We start from the raw sequence: 18,917 nt of genomic DNA, 5'->3' as shown, positions 1-18,917 counted from the left end.
CTGCCTGATTTATGATCAGCCCGTCCATGGTTTCAATGCGGTTTTCTTTATTTTTCGCTTTTAAGTTGTTGGAGTTTTGAGATGTGTATCTTATCAATCATTATACGGTTTCACTGTTTTTTCCCTATTATTTATGTTACTATTGGTGGTTTGAGATGTGGTTTTCAGTCTTGAAGAAAATATTACTCATAAACTATCTATCAGTATTATTACAGTAAAATAATATGTATTTTATATATATATATATATATATATATAATATATATACTATATATATACATATATATATATCTATATATATACTATATATATATATATACATATATATATATATACACACACACACACACACATATATATATTATATATATATTATATATATATATATATATAGATATATATGTAGTGTCTTCATTTTGCTGTAGGTATTTGCTAGACATCATGTCTGGCTGATAGTCATAATTATCTATGTTTTGCACATTTTAAATTTTGATAGTAAATGTCAATATTAACAGTTTTATTTTGATTGTGTTAGTAATTTTCATTGCTATAAAGGTATCAGCCAATAAAATTTGGAAAGTTGCGACATTTTGAATTAACATAATCCTTTTTTATATAATGTGATGCACATGTAAAACACACAATCGTATAATGTGTATCACCTCAATTTGATATAGGAAAAAATTCATCCTGTCGGTTCGTAATATCCTTGTAGCAAGTACTGTTATATCTGAAACAATAATTTAAAGTATCTTTTTATGCATCCTTACTGTTTAGATTTTAGAATACACATCACGTACGTTAAAACATTGACCACCAGCTGACAATAAGTAAAGAGAATATCTGGTTCAACGTGCTAATGTTGTTAAAGTTGATTTTGTAGTTTCTATATTAGCATTGGCATCGGTATTAGTAAAATATTAATATTAATAGCGAGCTTTGATTGTTTCATTATTACTGTCGACATTCTCTCTCTCTCTCTCTCTCTCTCTCTCTCTCTCTCTCTCTCTCTCTCGCTAGAAGTCCTCGATTAGGCCGCGTACATTTTTTGCGGTGCGTTAGTGGAAGTCGAGCGACGGGGAGCGAGTAGGTGGGAAGAAGGGGCGGAGGGACTTATTTTGTTGCATGACCTTGATCCCCCCCTCACCCGCGTGGGGTTCACTCTCGCCACTCGTAAGGAATGAGACCCCTTCCCCCCCCCCCCTCCCCTTCCCCTGTCCCTGCATATCCCCGTGTCTCGCCCGTGTGTGTCTTTTGGTGTCCCTGCCATCGTAATCCCCTTCTTGCTGTCCTATCCGCCTCCTCCTCTCCCCACCCCCCTTGTCAAACGTAGCGGTTGGAACTCGAGTGTCCCTCCTCCTCCCCCTTCTGCGGCGTGCGTGAGGAGGGCGCGTAGAACGATGGGTCTGCGTCACTTGGCCATCAGCCACAGCTCAGACCAGCCGCGCTCGTGCGACAGGCTCCGACACATTGACTCAGGAGTGCCTTCTGCGGTAGCCTGAGTTTAGAGACGCCCAAGAACTTCGTCAAAAGTGTCTCTTGGAGAAATTAGGGAATTGCAGTGTGTTCTGAAACTTCTTCTGCTTCCTCTTTTCCTCCTTTTCAAGTCGTGGATTTGTCGACATCAAAGAAGCTGCCTGTGTCAAAGGATAACAGAACCTACCAGGAGAGCTGTCAACAATTCCAACACGACTAAGAGCCTGTCGAAGGGTGCATTAATCGTCTACGTCCTCAAGAAAGTAACAAAAGTTCTCATCTTCTTCCTCTACAAAAATCTCTAAAAAGGATTGGAGTATTGTAACCACAAATTCTCTTCGTATCTTAACAAACGGAACCTCCTCTTACACCGAGTCGCTATCTTCTTTCTGTCCTGATCTTCGAGTCTGAGTTTGCTACTATTACATAACCTAAGTTGTTCTACAACGCTCGCACCTTGAAACAGGCCGGGTACCAGTCACGTTACCACACGGAGCAGCAACAACGACAGCAACAGCGAAGCAGGCGGGAGCAGCAACATCAGCAGTCGGGTTCGTGACCTGGGCATCCAGCAACTGGGTCATCATCTGGGTCATTCCTGCCTTGCATCTCCAACGACCCGCAGTGTGATTGCGGACGGCCTACGTGCCACAGGGCCTCACGCTATCACTCTCCCTCTCCCTCGAGGCTGCTGTGTCTCGAGTCTCTCCTTCGACCTCGAAGAGGAGGATTGACGTGGTGACTCTTTCTCTCGAGTTCCCGTGACTCACCGCCCCCGCAATCACTTTCTACATGACGTAAGGGGCGAGTTGCATCAGTTGACGGGGGACAAGATTTCCAAGCGGTATATACACAGCGAAGACAGGATAACGCCGTCACTGCCCCGAGTCACGGCTCGCCTCACCTCCACCTCCACCTCTCCTCCACCAAGCGTCGACTCATCTCGAGTGGGAGAGAGAAGGAAAGTGAACGGATACAAAGGCGAGAGTGGTCAGACTAGCCTCCACCTCCTTCAAGCATAAGTGCTTCGTCTATCTGTGGGAGAGTGAATTCCTGACCATTTGGGGAAGCGATCGCTCAGCCACTCAATTAGCCTAAAGTGTTGAAAGTGAAGCGAGTGTGACGATTTGATTGTTACAATCAGCCATCTTCACCAACCGTGAACTGATTCCTTGAATTGTTAGAAAGTGCAAATTGCCGCGTGTGCGTGTCATTGTCTTAGCAAGTCATTCGCTTATTCTTCAATTTGCGTTGAAATAGTATAGATAGAGTGGTAGTGATTATCTAAAGCATTAAAGACGTTACGGAAAATTTTGTCAAGTTTTACCTTGTGAGTCTGTTCTAGAAAATTTGGTGTCATTTTCATTTCTAATTATTATTATTTCCATTTTTGCAATTTAGAAAATTTATAGATAATTCAAAATGCCTGGTTATCACGGAACGAAAGTGTCATTTCAACCGGAGATGCATATGATGCACCAGCCTCGTTCAAAGGAGGTCTTGTACCCACGTTACTATCCGATGGGTAAAATGGTCAACCCTGCAGGTCATCCTATGTTCGAGGCTATGCGAGCCCGCCATGCCCAGGATAAAGCCGATTACGCCCGGATGATGAGGGCAAGTAAAATGGGCGGAGATGGAGGTTATCCGACGTTCGACAGTCTGAAGTTGTTGGGCTCTGAAAACGACGCAAACTACTTGGATGTGTTCATGAACGAGGGAGCAAAACTCCACCGTTATAACAGTGAGGATAACGATTTTCGTCCACGCGCCCGGAGTTGCTCGCAGACCAAGAGCAGTAAAAATGACAAACGCAATAGTGTCAATATGGATAACATAACCAAGACCATCTTAGGGAGCCTGCGGTCAACTGCATCCGACGAAAATATGTACGAGTCTGTCGAGGTAATTCAGTACAGAAAAACAATCGAGGCCATAAACCGCCAGAACAAATTGAGGTCAGTTCCCAAGACTGGCCACCCACTCTTTGATCACCTTCGCGTCGAGAGGGTCCTGAATTCCGATCGCCATCATCCTTCTCGCCAAAACTCCCACAACAGCGATGGCGGGAGTCATTCGCAGAGTTCTTCCGGCTCAGGCGACGAGTTCGACTACGCCAGGAAACCCAACTGCCGTTTCTCAAGGCGGGAAGTTCTCATGAGCTCTCGAGGGGACGGAAAGAAGTCCCACCATGAGCCTCATAAGCATAAAAACCATAAACGTGACAGCCACCACCACAACAATCCCGAGGCTGGATCGGAAAGCGACGACGACTGGGCTATCCCGAGGCCCAAAATCTGCGGAGGAAATGTTGGACGGTCACGAAGGACAGGTGCCTCGGGACTGGCGGCCAATGGATCTCATGAAGAATCGGATAGCTCAAGTAAGTCTACAGGATTGCGGTGACGGACACGCCGAAAAGTAATGCACCGCCCACACTCTTAGCTGTGTTCCCGAAAGGGATGTTTGCTACTCTGCACGCCTCGCCTGATGCCCGCGTCCCGCGGGTCGCACACATTGCACCTTCACGCTTTTCATTGATTATTGTATAATATGGTTTTGTTTTATTACAAGTCATGGTGCCATAAGTTGTAGTCGTCGTTTAAAATAGGGGGTCATTACACTCCCCCGACAGTCTCCTCCGGAGGTTCGCTAAAATTCCCTTCGGAGGACTGCGTCATTAGTCATTGTGTGTCAAAGAAGCCAAAGGTGATTTGGTTCGAATGGTGCGACCCGTGGTGCTGCTGTTACTCCTCCCGGCCTTTCTGTTTGCTATAGAGGGCCTCGGATGGTCGGTCTCAAGCGCGGACCCCTTGAAATATCAGCCGAGACTCTCGAGCCTCTAGTGGGGCCCCTGGGCCTCCACGTGAGGGACAGCTGGCCCGTTGGAGTGTCGTTCGTGTGGGCTGGGGACAACAGTCATATCAAACTTCGGGCCAGCTGGCCCCTGCACCACCTGGCCCGGGGGCGACCACAAGAGCCCGTGTGTTGAGTGTGCACGGAGCACTGCCTGTCGCCAGTGTTGTAGTAGCACATATGTGCACCTCTCACGATGCACAGTACATCACACAAAAGACACTTCTCACACCCAACCCTATTAATTGTATCTCCTTTGTACATAGCTGTACAGATTCCCCTTTTCTTTCCATGCATTAAGTGTTTCCATGATATGACTTTTGGATGTCTAATGTTGTTATTGCAGCAGCTGACCGTGATATCTATATATTTTCTCTTGGAAGATAAGCTTGAGTAGAGGAAGTAAGCGTATTATCTCTGTCATTTGTCTCTTCTGTATTTATCAAATTATATTTTTGTGTTTCTTTGCTCCAGTGTGTGTGTGTATATATATATAGTAATGCGCTGTGGAAGGTAGTTCCTGTGTGTCTACCGTAGATGAGCCTTGTACCCTTTTCCAACCGGTCATTGTGCTTCAATAAAAGAGGTAGAGGGAACACTCGGTCTTTTATTCTCTATCCTCAACCTGCTGTCATCATTCTAAGTAGAAGTTCAGCCAGATTTAAGAGTAACTCTCAAAATGCCAATGGCGCATATTGAAAATATAAAATATATAACGAAGAGACGCAAGAATATTTTAGTTCGAAGGAATGAACATAGATTAATAGTTAAGTTAATGTCCAAACATATGTACCCAGCCACATATAAATTAGTTTCAATACTAAAACCAAACTTAATATTTTAAGGAACACACACATTACTGGGGAAGTTTGTAACCATTACTATAAATACAAAGTAATGAAACATCTCTTGCACATTAGTCTTGCATGTTGTAAATCATCTGGTCCATCGAATTCCCTCTTTACGCTACTCTTTATCTTCATACTAAATGTTTCCATTCTCTCATTACACAAATTATCACATTGCATGATCCATTCCGTTAGTACCACCATTCTTATATCATGATTCGGCCTCGCTTGTTTTGCATGAATCATAATTCTTTTCCTTTTCTCCTTTTCATGGCCATTTCATCCCCTAAATGAAGTTCAATCACATTTCATCTTAAGTTATTTTAGTGTCTAAATGCATGAAAACTTTATGCCTTATGAACTGGAGCTCTTTGTTCATTTATCGACATTACATTTTACGTTATATAATCCTTTTTCTTACCCTCTTACTTTTGTACATCTGTTCCTCTTTCCCTGTCTTTCTCTTTGCCTCTTACATTTTCACCTTACAAAATCATCACATATGAATTATCAACATACATTTTCTACATCACTGCGATTGGCAGTTGCATCCCATAGCATACAGACGGCCATATTGCATCTTTCTGCTTGTGAATGTGTGAAAGTGGTTCATGTGCGAATGAAATAAAAAAATCAGATGTTGCATGAACATTAACACGTCTTTTTTGGAAGCTCTTGCTGCGAGTGACATAATGCGTTTCTGTTCGCTAACGTTTGATTGCCTGTTGTGACTGCATGCCTTGGTTCGTCTCCCATCACCATTTTATCTAGATTAATTTAGTTTGATTTCATTGTTCACAAAAATGAATAAGCTTTCATTTCATAGAATCCTAATATATTTGTCATGGCATAGTTTTATAATGTAAATTGATATCTCTATCATTTCAATGAGGTATATGAATTCGCTGAGTAAAAAAATCTCCTTGTCTGTTTTCACGTCGCCTAAGATGAAGAGTTCTGGAGTTTTGCACAGTAATAGTATTGATTCCAGTAACTGTTAACATCAAGATACCCTTCACCCGTTGTTCAGTAAAGCTCTACACAAAGGCCTTACCTCCCCGCCCTCCACATTACTCTCCCCATCCTCCTCCTCATCCTCCTCCTCCGTTCCTGTTTCCCTCATCCTGAATCAAGATGTAGGTTCGCTTTCAGCGCTGGCCAACAAAGGGATTTACCATGAACAACTTACTGTACTTAATCGCCTCCTCCCCCCACGCTCACACACTGCCCCAGTTCTTTATATATTAAGTAATATCCACTAACTTTCGTGGTTTCGTGTGTTTGCTGCTCTAACAAAATGTTCGATTTGCTTTTGCATGGTAATGTATGTGCATTCTGAGCATTTCTAACATTCTTATTAATTTTGCCATAGACAAATTAGTTCATAATCTTATTTTGTTCTTGTTGTGGTACATTGTTACATAACATTTCATTCATTTTGAACACAAGTAATGCGCAACAAAATTCTTATTTTTGGAGATCAATGACAATTGAGTTACAATGATTTTATGTGGTATGAATATTCTGTAAAGAAGACAAGTTTTCACCTATCCCTGTATAATGTGAATGCTTCTCCAAGGCTGGTGTTGACCAGAATTTTAGAAATGTGCCATAGATTCTTAATGACAGAAGGTTCAATGTATTGACAATTCTTGCATCAGCTGAACAAACAAAAAAATGAACAAAATGCATTTTCAGAAATTTATGAAGCTGCCTTTTTGGGAGAACTGAGCCATATATTGAGGTGCTTTTGGGTAATATGAAATGAAACATGTGAATTTAATTTTGGCTTCATTGGGTGGTAACTGAAAATATGGAAGGATAACCCAAAAAATTTCGAAGTGCTGAAGAGAATATTAAAAGCACCAATAAAAGAGAAGCCAGTAGCTAACTGTAAAGTTGTGACTTCATCTTTGCTGAGTAAACTGATGGAACATTCCAAAGAAGGTAGGCTAAACTGACTTGCATATGATTGATTTGAGTCATCTTGATATTTAGGTAGTAATGTTATTCATGGAGGTAAGCAGCAAGTAAAGTATAAGGAAGTTAAGTGGAGCGGAAGCGAGAAACTGTACCTCCGCCGTTGGTTGAAGGGGGTCCCTTCTCGTACCCCGCAACGTCCCTGTCTCGGCCTCTGCGACGTGGCTGAGCGCGGGGGGGGGAAGGGGGTGCGGGGGACGGGGTTAGTTGGTGCGGGAAATGAAAGTTTGATGCCTGCGGGGGAACTGCTGACGACCTTGTGAACAGCACTTGGCCCGAGGACGTTTTTTGTCCCAGTCGTGCCCCGCCCTGATGCTGAAGTTCGGAGGGGGATGGGGGCATTGCGTGGCGTGGAAGGGGTGTTGTTGGGGCATAGGTGTACGAAAGGATAAGCAGCTCCTTACTGAAGAGATTAGATGTTGGTATGCTGGATATCCATTGTCTTTCCGGTGGAAGTATTACTCAAGTAGAGCTACTTCTTTTTGGGTGTTGCATTTCGGAAGAAATCTAAATCATATCGTATGTCTACTGTAAATATTAATTGAATTTTTCACAAAATGGAAAGACTTACATTATTGAAGTCATTTGAATTAATTAAAATATCCAGAGAGCCTCTGAAGAAATGAGTTCCATGTTGGTATATAAGAGAGCACCAAGTATTGTTAGGAAATCTGACTTAAAATCCAAATAGATTTTGTCACTTTAATTTGAACTGAGCAAACTTTTGTTGATGCTAACTAAATTTCTATCGAAATCTATTTTGACCCAAGCAGTGAACTGTGTATGTGGTAGTTGTTCACCTTTCAGTAGATAGCAGCCTAGTTTGAGAAGGGCATTGGCCTAGAAATTTCATCTGAAAACGCTAGTTGAGAATCGGAAGTAAAGCGTCAGTGTGCCCCTTCCTGTGTATGGAAAACTTTATAAGAAATAATATATATAATATATATATATATAAAATATTTCTTTTATCTATATATATATATATATATATATATATATATTATATATATTAATAATATTACATACAATAAATTATTTAATACATTATTTATCCAATATTTACATATACATCTTTACAAGCCTCCACTGTTTTTAAAAGACTCAATCCCGGTATTATTATTATTATTATTATTATTATTATTATTATTATTATTATTATTATTATTATTTTATTATTATTATTATGTGGAGCAAGGCTAAGAAAGGTCAACTAGCTGAATCTAATGTCCATATACCATACAGGAAAAAAAAGCAGAAATGTGTGTGTGTGTGTGTGTGTGTGCAGCTGAGATTTAAATATTAAAATGAGTAATACACATGGAGATGACACTTACGCGAGAGGAACTTAGTAGACATTTAAGTAAGTAGTGATATTTTGTGGCATCATTGAACAGCCTAGCAGAAAATGAGTAGTCACCGAGTAGGTATTGTTGTTCATATTTTCTGTTGGTGCCGAGAGTCACGTAAGACTACCTTTCCTAAATCAGCTGAAACTCGTATATAGTGTTCATTTTAGTCGTATAGCTCAAGTATTAGTTATTAATGCTTCATGCATATGAGTGAATTAGTATTGGAAGGTGTCGTAACTTAAAGTGAGTTTTCAAGGGTTTGCAATATTGATGATATTGAAATAGCGCGAGTTTGAGTGTTGCCCGCACTGAAGGAGTGGTTCGCCTTGCAGCTTTGAATGTTGCTGGCCTTAGGATTCAGCAAGTCCTGGGTCTCTCTCTCTCTCTCTCTCTCTCTTCTCTCTCTCTCTCTCTCTCTCTCTCATCTGAGTATAAGGTCGACTTACTGTTGCTAATTAACGGAAACTTGTCCCTAGCGATTACAGCCTGTGGCATGGTAGCTGTTGCGAATTCAGTGACTGTTTTTGTCCTTAAGCCTCCGTGTCTGTAACCAGTTGTAGAATATCTAGGGGTATCATTAGGATCAGTTTCCTCTGGGGAACTGCGTTTCGCTGAGCTGTGATCGTGATGACATAGATCAGTAGGACCGTGAGATTCTGTCAGTAATTTGGCAGCTGTAATTATCTGGTATTCTCTTACTCTTTGCAAGGTATAACTGTAATGTGTATGTTTGTGTATTTTTCGGTGAGAAATAGAGATACATAAGAGAAAAATTATATATATATATATATATATATATATATATTATATATATATATATAGTATGTATGATGTATGTGTGTGTATATATATAGCACAAAAATATACTATTCTATTGAAGGAACTGAATTGGAGGTGTAAGATTTAACCGATTTTTTAAACAAATAAAATACCATTTAGACGTTGCTTCAATTTGACATTTACCAGATTTAAAAGCGGTACCAGTATTTTTGTTAAATAACTATCAGCGTAACGTATATGATAAAGAAAATCAGTTATTATTTGGTAATATAATAATGTCAGACTGAAGGAAGCAGAATTTTACCTTTACTCGGTTAAAGTTTTAGGAAATTTACTTGGAGAAGACTGTTCCTCTAAGAAACAGACCACTGGTGCGTTTACTGATTTCAAGATATTTCCATTCCATTAATGCCTATTGGGAGAATCTTTGAAAGGAATTTCTTACAGTGCTTGTCTGGGTGTATGTATATGTCACACGCACACATACGTACATCCTCCCCTGCCGGCAGATGCACCTATGTGTAATTCCCTTTGGTTGAAGGTTGTTCCCAAGGTAAAAAGATCGCAGCTTTAAGTGGGTGGTTTGTGGCCTAATATTTGAGAAAATAAAAAAAGTCGCTGGTGAACGTTACAACATTGTGACTTTAAAGTTGACTACTTTCCAAGTAACCAATAATATATATATATATCTATATATATATAGGGTATATATATATATATAGGATATATAATATATATATAGATATATATATATATATATATATATATATATATATATATGTATATATATATTCTTTTGTAGGTGCTTCCAGAGCGGTCAGTTCGATCATAATGGATCGAGATGTCAATCCGAGAGGTCAGCTGAATTATGCAGGTCAAATGGGGGTTAAGTGAAGGTTGGGGGTCGATTGAGGCTTTGAGATCAAAAGCTGACATTTGTATAAAAAGTAAACTCGGAAAAATAGATGTTTTTCTCTGTATTATTATTATTATTATTATTATTATTATTATTATTATTATTAAAGCAGACTGATATTATTATAAGAAGTAGTACTAGTAGTGGTAGTTGAGATTATTTGTGGAATGCGTCTGTTATTATTATTCTTATTATTCAGAAGATGAATCCTATACATACGGAACAAGCCCACGGGGGTCCATTGACTTGAAATTCAAACTTCCAAAAAACATGATGTTTATTTGAAAGAAGTAACAGAAGGAAATGGGAAACAGTTAAAGAAGAATTCAGTTATTAATAAAAATAGATGAATAGATGTGAAATACAACGAGGACTGTATTAGGGTAGCAATGCCTTGCATCCTCAGGGAGACTGTTCCTCAGTCCAACGGGGTGAGGAATAAAGGATCTCTGGAACTGAGAAGTTCCACAGCGAAGCAGATTGACACTGCACGTCAGTGCTGCTTTCTTTAGGGGTCGGTTGTGAATGTGAAAGATCTCTGTAAAATACAACTTATTAAGAATTAACGAACAAGAAACCATCCCTCGACGATCCAAGTCATAACTGGAAATTTTAGGAAATAGAAACCTATCACAACGAACCACTCGACCTAAAAAGAGATAAATCTCAGGCAGAAGCAAAGAATAGTAATTAAAGAAAGAATAAAGATATAAAGCTGGAATGAATTTTCTCGACAAATTGTAATGAAATAAAAGGCGATGGAATGTCTTCGCTTAAATACATAATAATTATTATTGATATTTGTCATGCCTCTGGAAAGATGAGGGATCAACGATGCCTTGAAGGAATCGATGGTCTGAAATGTAATGTGCAGCTTTTGAAATTGGTTTAGTGGACAGAGAATATGGCTCACATTCATTAGTTATGTTATATTTAATACTTTCATCTATATTCTTCGTTATTGCTCGAGCTTTAGAAACTCTCTCTAGAGAGAGAGAGAGAGAGAGTATCTAAAGCTCGAGCAATAACGAAGAATATAGATGAAAGTATTAAATATAACATAACTATATAGATATATATATTATACTATATATATATATATATAAAAAAAATAGTTACACTCATATTGTGCTTTGTACGCTCCCAGTGATTTTTTAAACAGAAAATAGCCAGCTTTTAAAGCATTTTCCTTCACTAAAGTATATTTAAAATAAGAGGTCTTGTCCTGCTCGGATCTGAGCCAGTCGGTATCAGTTACTAATGTGTGACGAGGATGCCTTGTTGTTAATGTAGACAGCGCTTAAATACCACTGGTGCTACCAGTTTGTGTGTTTGAGAGGTTGCTCTTGTTTAGATCTGGGTAATTTGAAGGTGGGGGAGGGTGGGGGGGGGTTGGATGCTTGTGTTACTCTTGATCCCACACCCCCCATAAGGGCGGTGGTTGAAGCCTCTTCTGAAAGACCGCCCCCTCCCTCCCCCATCTCTTGTATGCCGTGTTTAGTTGCCAAATGCGGACCAGGTCATGGACATTCGGCAGTGCAGGATAGATGCTGTGATGGAAGATATTGGTGATAATGCACTTTGGCTGTTGTCATGGTGTAGTTGTGAAAGCTTGTTGTATGTTTATTTATTGCCTTTTTACTCGGCTTGTTTTAATGTACATTCTTTGCAACGTTAGAACATAATCTCTTACAATATTTTCATATTAAATAGTTTTTACTCATGAATAATTCAGACGTGATCCACAGATTTGGGATATACATTTATGGAATGCATATATCCATTTGCCTCAACGTTTCAACCTTTCGTAATGGAAAGGGAAAAGTGAAACTTCTCTGGAAGGATATATCCTAATGTTGGCAGGAGACTGTAAAAGGTTTCACCATAAAGTAACGACCCGAACTTATCTCTTGCAGAGAGCAAACATGACTTGGCCATGCGTAAATCTTTCTCTTATCGATGATCACTGATGCTCAGAAAGGTGCGCATGGCAAGTATCCTATTGTTGAGACGGTCTTCTCTTTAATACAAATTGTCATCTAGGTACTTACACCCTCCGTTACCTGTCTGACAAATAAGAAACAAAAATTGTCAAAACACGAGTTTTCACCTACGTTCCTTTTTCTACTTCCTTAGGATATAATGATTGTGCTATGGATGTTTTTGTTTGCTACATTTACATGCAGTCGCTCAGTATAAATGAACGTGTTTATGCATATATGTATGTATGCTTATGTATATATTATAATATAATATAATATATTATATATATATATATATATATTATATATATATATATTTATTTTGTAAAAGGTCTTAAGCTTAGACACTGAAATGAATGTCAGTGTCTCGTAGGTCTCGTGTACGTCGCTTTGCAAAATCTAATATACAAGCAGAGTATAAGTGCGTTTTTACCGAATTGAATAAAAACTCTTTCATTAATAAAAAATAAAAGCCTTCACGACAGAATATAGGTGAAATAAAAAAAAATCCTTGTATTGAATCCAACATGTTTTTAGTTCTTTGATGAAACATTCTTGTTTTACAATTGTGAAGTCATGTTCGTATTAAAGAAAACTTGAGCTTTTCACAAAAACTTGGAGTTTGCAACACTGTCAGTCAAAGTTTGGAAATATTCTATAAAACCTTTAGCTACACCTGTCTCTTCTCAAAAGGGGTGTAATATGATAGCAATCTTTTTCTCGCACAGATAGTTTAATACACTCTTTGGGTAGATATTATAGGTATATTTGAAGTATATGTGATTGGGGGATGATAGTAGTGAAAATAGTAATTATTACTGAGGATACTATGGCTGAAACATTGTTGGCATGTGGGATGTTTTGTTAAATAGTTATTATTGTGTGTGTTGTGTGGATATCTATTAATATATATATATATATATATATATATATGTTGTGTGTGTGTGTGTGTGTGTGTGGTGTGTTTGTGTGTAGGTGTGTGTGATGTGATACTGTGGTTGTGATATCGCTACTCAATATTCAATAATCCTAACTAATAACTAATATAATTACAATAATATAATAGACGCCCTTTCCGAATAATATTATAATTAATAAAATAATATTGGAATATATAAAAGGAAGATAGAAGAGAAAGTAAAAGAGATGAAGGGAGGCGGAAGAGCAAGGATGGAGAGGATTAAGAGGAGAGAAAGAAAGAGCTGTTTATTTGTCACTCTGGACGAGGTTGGGCTGTTGTATACAGTATCATGCCGTCTGGGTAGAGGCTATGCCACTAGTCAAGGTTACAACCAGTTTATTCGGCCTTGTCCATTATCCAAGACATTAATCTAGAATTTTTTTTTTCTCTCTTGTACCCATTGCGATTGCGCTAGTGAAGGCTTTATTAAAAGACCACTGAATTCGCAAAACATCGTACCTTCTTGTGGACGAATAGATACTAATGGATCATAATAATATATATATTCTTTAGGCTCTTGAGGAAAGTAAACTATTTTAACCGCATGAGTTCAGTAAATTGGAAAAGTAAAATATTTTAACCTCATGAGTTCAGTAAACTGTGTCTTTTATTATCAATTTATGCTGTCAAGAGAATTTAAGAATGTTAGTCAATTTCAATGAAAAAACGGCCATCAATAAACTTCTGAAATAAGCAGAAAAGGGAAGGAAGCGAGACAGGAGACAAATCGTGGTGAAGCGCGAGTCTGTAATGAACGTTCGGTCTTAATGACTGCTATTTATCAGAAAGAGCTGCGATGACGACGGTGTCGAGTGGAGTAATTGATGCTTGGAAGTCGAGTGGTAGATTAAATATAATCATGTGCGTACAGCGGAGTTTTAGGTACTCTTGGGGGTGGGCGATCTTGATTAAGGAAAGGCGCTTGAGGGGAAGAAAGAAACTGGAATCTTAGGGAGAAGTGTGGGAATATTTTTATGGTTGCTGCCTCTCAGGCGTATTCCTTTCGCCTATGTTTCTGTTCATACGAGCCCTCTCTCCTTGCAAGGACTTTAAGGGAAATGAGTACTATAGTAGATTCACATCAACCGTGCATTTGATATCTAGGCCAGTCGCTTACGACGCTCCAGATTGGCTGTTGATAGGCCAATCACAGGGTTGGGAACTCTCAGTCTCTCTCGAGAGTTCACGTGAGTAGGATCTGTGTTCCACCTCTCCTGAAAGACGTATCCATCAGGAGAGGTGGAACATAGATACTACCCATGTGAACTCTCTCGAGAGACTCAGAGTTTCCAGCCCATTAGGAGAGATGGAACATAGATCCTACCCATGTGAACTCTCTCGAGAGACTCAGAGTTTCCAGCCCTGTGATTAGCTTATCAATAGCCAATCAGGAGCGTCGTAAGAGACTGGGCTAGACATCAAATGTGAATCTACTATAGGATGTGAATCTACTATAGGATTCAGTGACTATAAATATGTAATAATCTCATGAGGTTGGTCGATACTCTTACATATGTGTGTGGCGACTTTTTAAGCATGACATGTTCGTTTAACCAGATATTGCTTTAAGTCAAGTGCCTGTCTCGCTTAACTGTTTGAAAGAACTTGCATTTCTAACCTTCCCTTTAGAAATGGCAATATTCTCAGTGATGTGTTTTGTTGAAAATCCTTTTATGAGAGCGGTTGCTAAAGGGTACTAGAATCAGTCTTTGAACTGCACAACGGTACATGATGATATTTGATAAATATTAAGATCTTTTGAGTATATATACATTACTTTTCATTTATGCAGCACGCGCACACACACACACACACACACACCACACACACACATATATATATATATATATACATATATACACTCGGTATATATATATAATATATATATATATATAGTATAATATATTATTATATATATTATTTTTATATTATATAGTTATATAAATTTAATGTGTATGTAAGCCATAAATAACCTATTAAGACTGAAATCACTTTACTTTCGGAATAACATACCGGTATACCGAAAGGGAATTATAAATAAGTTTGACAGGGCTTTCATCCACTCTGCCATTCCTGATGAGTGTAAATCATTCCCAAGGTGAGGTGAATTCGGTATCAGTGAGTCATTTTAGGCTTAAGATTTGATATTAAACGAATGCCATTTTGATATTAGTGACAAACACACACACGTGTGTGTGTGTGTGTGTGTTACAGGTACATCTCGGAGACGAAAATTCTAGATACACAAGGAAAAGGGAAAGATTAATTGATAAATGAATGATAGAACAACATGGTTTATTTCAACCTTGGGTCTTTGAACAGGTTCAGTGGAGACGAGTACATATTGTTATCATATTAATTGTCTGCGCTTTTGCTGTAATTAGCGTCTTATTAATATAAGGATGCGCATTATTATCCGAAATTGATATTTCCCCTCCCTCTCTCTCTCTCTCTCTCTCTCTCTCTCTCTCTCTCTCTCTCTCTCTCTCTCTCTCTCTCTCGTGAATATTTAACCTCTTGTGAGCGCTGTGTTCATATTAATCATTTTCTCATTGAAGACAAACTTTTCCATGGTTTATGGTGGCATATTTTCTATACTGTATTTTTTAAAACTTGTTGCTACATCCGACCTTAGACAGATCGAAAAACTATTTATGGTAAACTTTCATTTTTGAAGAGAAGTGGTTTCTTTTATGCTGGTTATAAGATTTATGTTTTGTTAGATATAGTTGCAAAGTTATTTTTTTGTTGGTCGTTTTGATTCTTGAGGTTATCCATTTTGGAATTGGAGAAATCCAATAGGTGATCTCTGAACTTTATGGTAGAATGTACAGTATTTTCTTTTTATCTAAACAAAAGAGTTTTATTTACAGGTATTTGTATGGGATTTGTGTTTTTAAAGGTTTATGCAATATGAATTGATAAGACATTTATATATGTGCAGTGAATAATCAAAACCATTTTGGAATTTACAAACTTGGTTTCATAAATATCTTTAAGACTGCAAATGCAAATAATTAATTGGGATCATTGTGGCTCTTGAAGGTCAATGCCACGTAGCCCTGAAGATAACGAGGTCAGTGCATCATCATGTTTTTCACAGTTCGTTTGCGCCGTTTGTTGTGGCGCTCATTTGAGGTGTTCAGTCACTTCGACGATGATGACGTTCTTCACTCGTAACGTTATTGTTTTACTGCTTGCTCTGTGACGTCACGCGCGAGAATGAAGCCGTGAAACCTAATGTTCTGTCGCTAACAATACTTAGCGTCTCGGAAATTGCGGTCCTAAATTTCCAGTTACGGCATATTCTGAAGTTCACTCGTAAAATTAAATGCAATGTAGGTGTTTTTGTGCCTTTTTTTTTTATTTTTTGATATATCTCTCTTACATGTAGAGCTGAAGTAAATTGTTCTTATTGTGCCGGTTAATTATGACATACTTTCTAATGTAAATTGTTGAATGCCAAGTTAACTATCTGCTTTAATGAGATTATTACTTGATTGAGATTTTGACGAGGCAGAAGGTAGCTATCTTGCTCGAAAGCTTTCATTGAGGTTGACCGACTTTTGCAAAAATCTTTATTTACAGAGAATTTAGGAGTTATTTTTCGAAATGATTTTGCTTAAGGGGAGTTTATTTGTAACAAATCCTTAGCATTCATTTGGCACAACTTAATACACCCGAAAGTACCGAAATGATTGTTAGGTTCCCTCAACCAGCAGTATGTTTGTTAATATAATGTCATATTTCTGATTCGGTAAACGGTGGAGACGAAAGAGAGAAATATCTCCTAGACTGAAGTTAGGCCATCTGTTTCTTTTTGGGAAAACTGTAATTTAAATCGACTTTAGTTATGACAAGGAAGTTTAACTTCTTATATTATTAAATAGGGGAAAACTAGCCATATAGCTTAGTTTCTCACTTAATGGTGGAAATTTATTATATATATATATATATATATATATATATACATATATATATATATATAATATATATATATATATATATATATATAATCAGTATGCAATTAAAATTCACAATGAAAATAAACTTAAAAATTACAATAAAAATTAATGAATACGCAGAACGTGAAGATAGAGAATGAGGACAAAACTAACTATTTAAAAAGAAGGAAAGAGCTGAGTGACTAAAAACGGTAAGGTCTGCACACAACGTAAACCTCACGCCAAAGAGAGAGGAGAGAAAGGTTTTTAAGTCACTCGGCGGCTCTTTCTTTCTTTTTGAATAAGTAGTTTTCTCCTCATTCTCTATTTTAACGTTCTGGGTATATATGAATTTTTATTGTAATTTCTAAGTTTATTTTAATTGTGAATTTCAATTGCAGACTGATGATGTATTGGTGACAACATGAAACGTTTCTCATTAATACAACGCGTGTACATGACTCGTGTATATATATATATATATATATATTATATATAATATATATATATATATATATATATATATATATATATTGGCGCATTAAACGTCATGATTGTATAACGTAGAGGGCATCGGTGGTTCCCTGGATTTACGGGAAATTTTTGAAAAACGCTAGACAGAACGATTTTTCTATATTCTTCCTACGAAACAAGGACTAATTTTGTATCTAATCTCCCCGTTAGGTTGAATTATCTCCGGCTGTATCCATGCGACTCTTCCTCCCTTTCCCATTAACGGAGGAGAGTGAATAATGTCGTGAGCTAATTAAGGCAATTATGCCTAGGTACGTTGATTGACCCATGGGTTTATAAACCTTTAATGGGCCTTCTTAGACCTGGCGCCGGACCGTCCAGCCAGTTTTGTGGCTGTGATGCTAAGACCTCGTGCTCTTTTCGTTGCCTCAAGGCCCTAATCCAACACGCCCATTTCACCTTTCCAACAAGTCACCTGTCCCTAATTAATCTCATAAACGAACTCATGGTTGAGTAAATTATGACCAGCTATTGGCGAAGACAGTTTATCCGTCATTACTTTGGGAATTTGTTTTATGTATTTTTTAATCGTCTTGTTTTTTAATATGGACACCTTTCCCCAAGTATATAATGCTGATTATGGAGGACAGCAGCCAGCTCAATTAGTTCCAATAGTTAAGAGTAGTTCATCATCTATTATTAAAAGAAAAGGAAAGAAGTCATCTCAAAAGGAAATGCAATCATATAGGAAATGGTTTGCCAGGTGAAGCAGCCTGATGACGAATAAATGCAAGGAAATTGTAAGTTTAGAAGAGTGTTGGAAAAGCAAGACCTGAGAATACAGTCAAACAACCCAAACATAATAGAATCCACAACTTCTTACGAATAAAGAACCCGAATCATTGAGGTTCATGCTAACGAAAAGGTAAGGCATTTTTGGCCTGAGGAAAGATAATAGAAAATAGAATAAGGCAAGACACAAAGGCCGTTACCCTACTGAATGCATTTCCTGGATAAGTTATCCTGTAAAAAAAATTCTTTTATTAAGTATGCCTTATCCAACCAAAGACCGAATCCATGAGTGTGTAGGGATTATTTCTTCAAGCTGATTCTTTTTATAGTTACTGATATTGAATATTAAGTTCCTGTGAACTTTGTCCACAAATGTCATTATGCATTTTGCATTGATGGAGAATGACAGATTGCCTACAGAAAATGTAAGGGAAAAAATGTATATTTCAAGAAAGGCTGTACGAACAATAAATTTGTTTTCGTATATCGTGTCGAAGAAAAGGGTCAAGGTAAAGCTTTGTAAGATAATCATCAGAGAAAATGTCTCACTTTCCCTTCT

The 18,917-nt window shown here is 38.0% G+C and overlaps 2 protein-coding genes across 3 annotated transcripts in view; both read left to right on the top strand.

The window, feature by feature from the left end:
- Nucleotides 1-18,917, top strand: part of LOC135217138 (cGMP-dependent protein kinase, isozyme 2 forms cD4/T1/T3A/T3B-like) — a 679,403-nt gene that overhangs the window by 566,117 nt on the left and 94,369 nt on the right. The window lies entirely within an intron of this gene.
- Nucleotides 1,403-4,928, top strand: LOC135217331 (uncharacterized). The gene has a single exon (XM_064253133.1). The coding sequence runs from the start codon at nucleotides 2,899-2,901 to the stop codon at nucleotides 3,880-3,882; it is 984 nt and encodes a 327-aa protein (XP_064109203.1). The 5' UTR covers nucleotides 1,403-2,898; the 3' UTR covers nucleotides 3,883-4,928.

Source organism: Macrobrachium nipponense, chromosome 7 (genome assembly GCF_015104395.2).
Source record: "Macrobrachium nipponense isolate FS-2020 chromosome 7, ASM1510439v2, whole genome shotgun sequence".
NCBI lineage: Eukaryota > Metazoa > Arthropoda > Malacostraca > Decapoda > Palaemonidae > Macrobrachium > Macrobrachium nipponense.
This window is presented reverse-complemented; position numbering and strand designations above follow the sequence as displayed.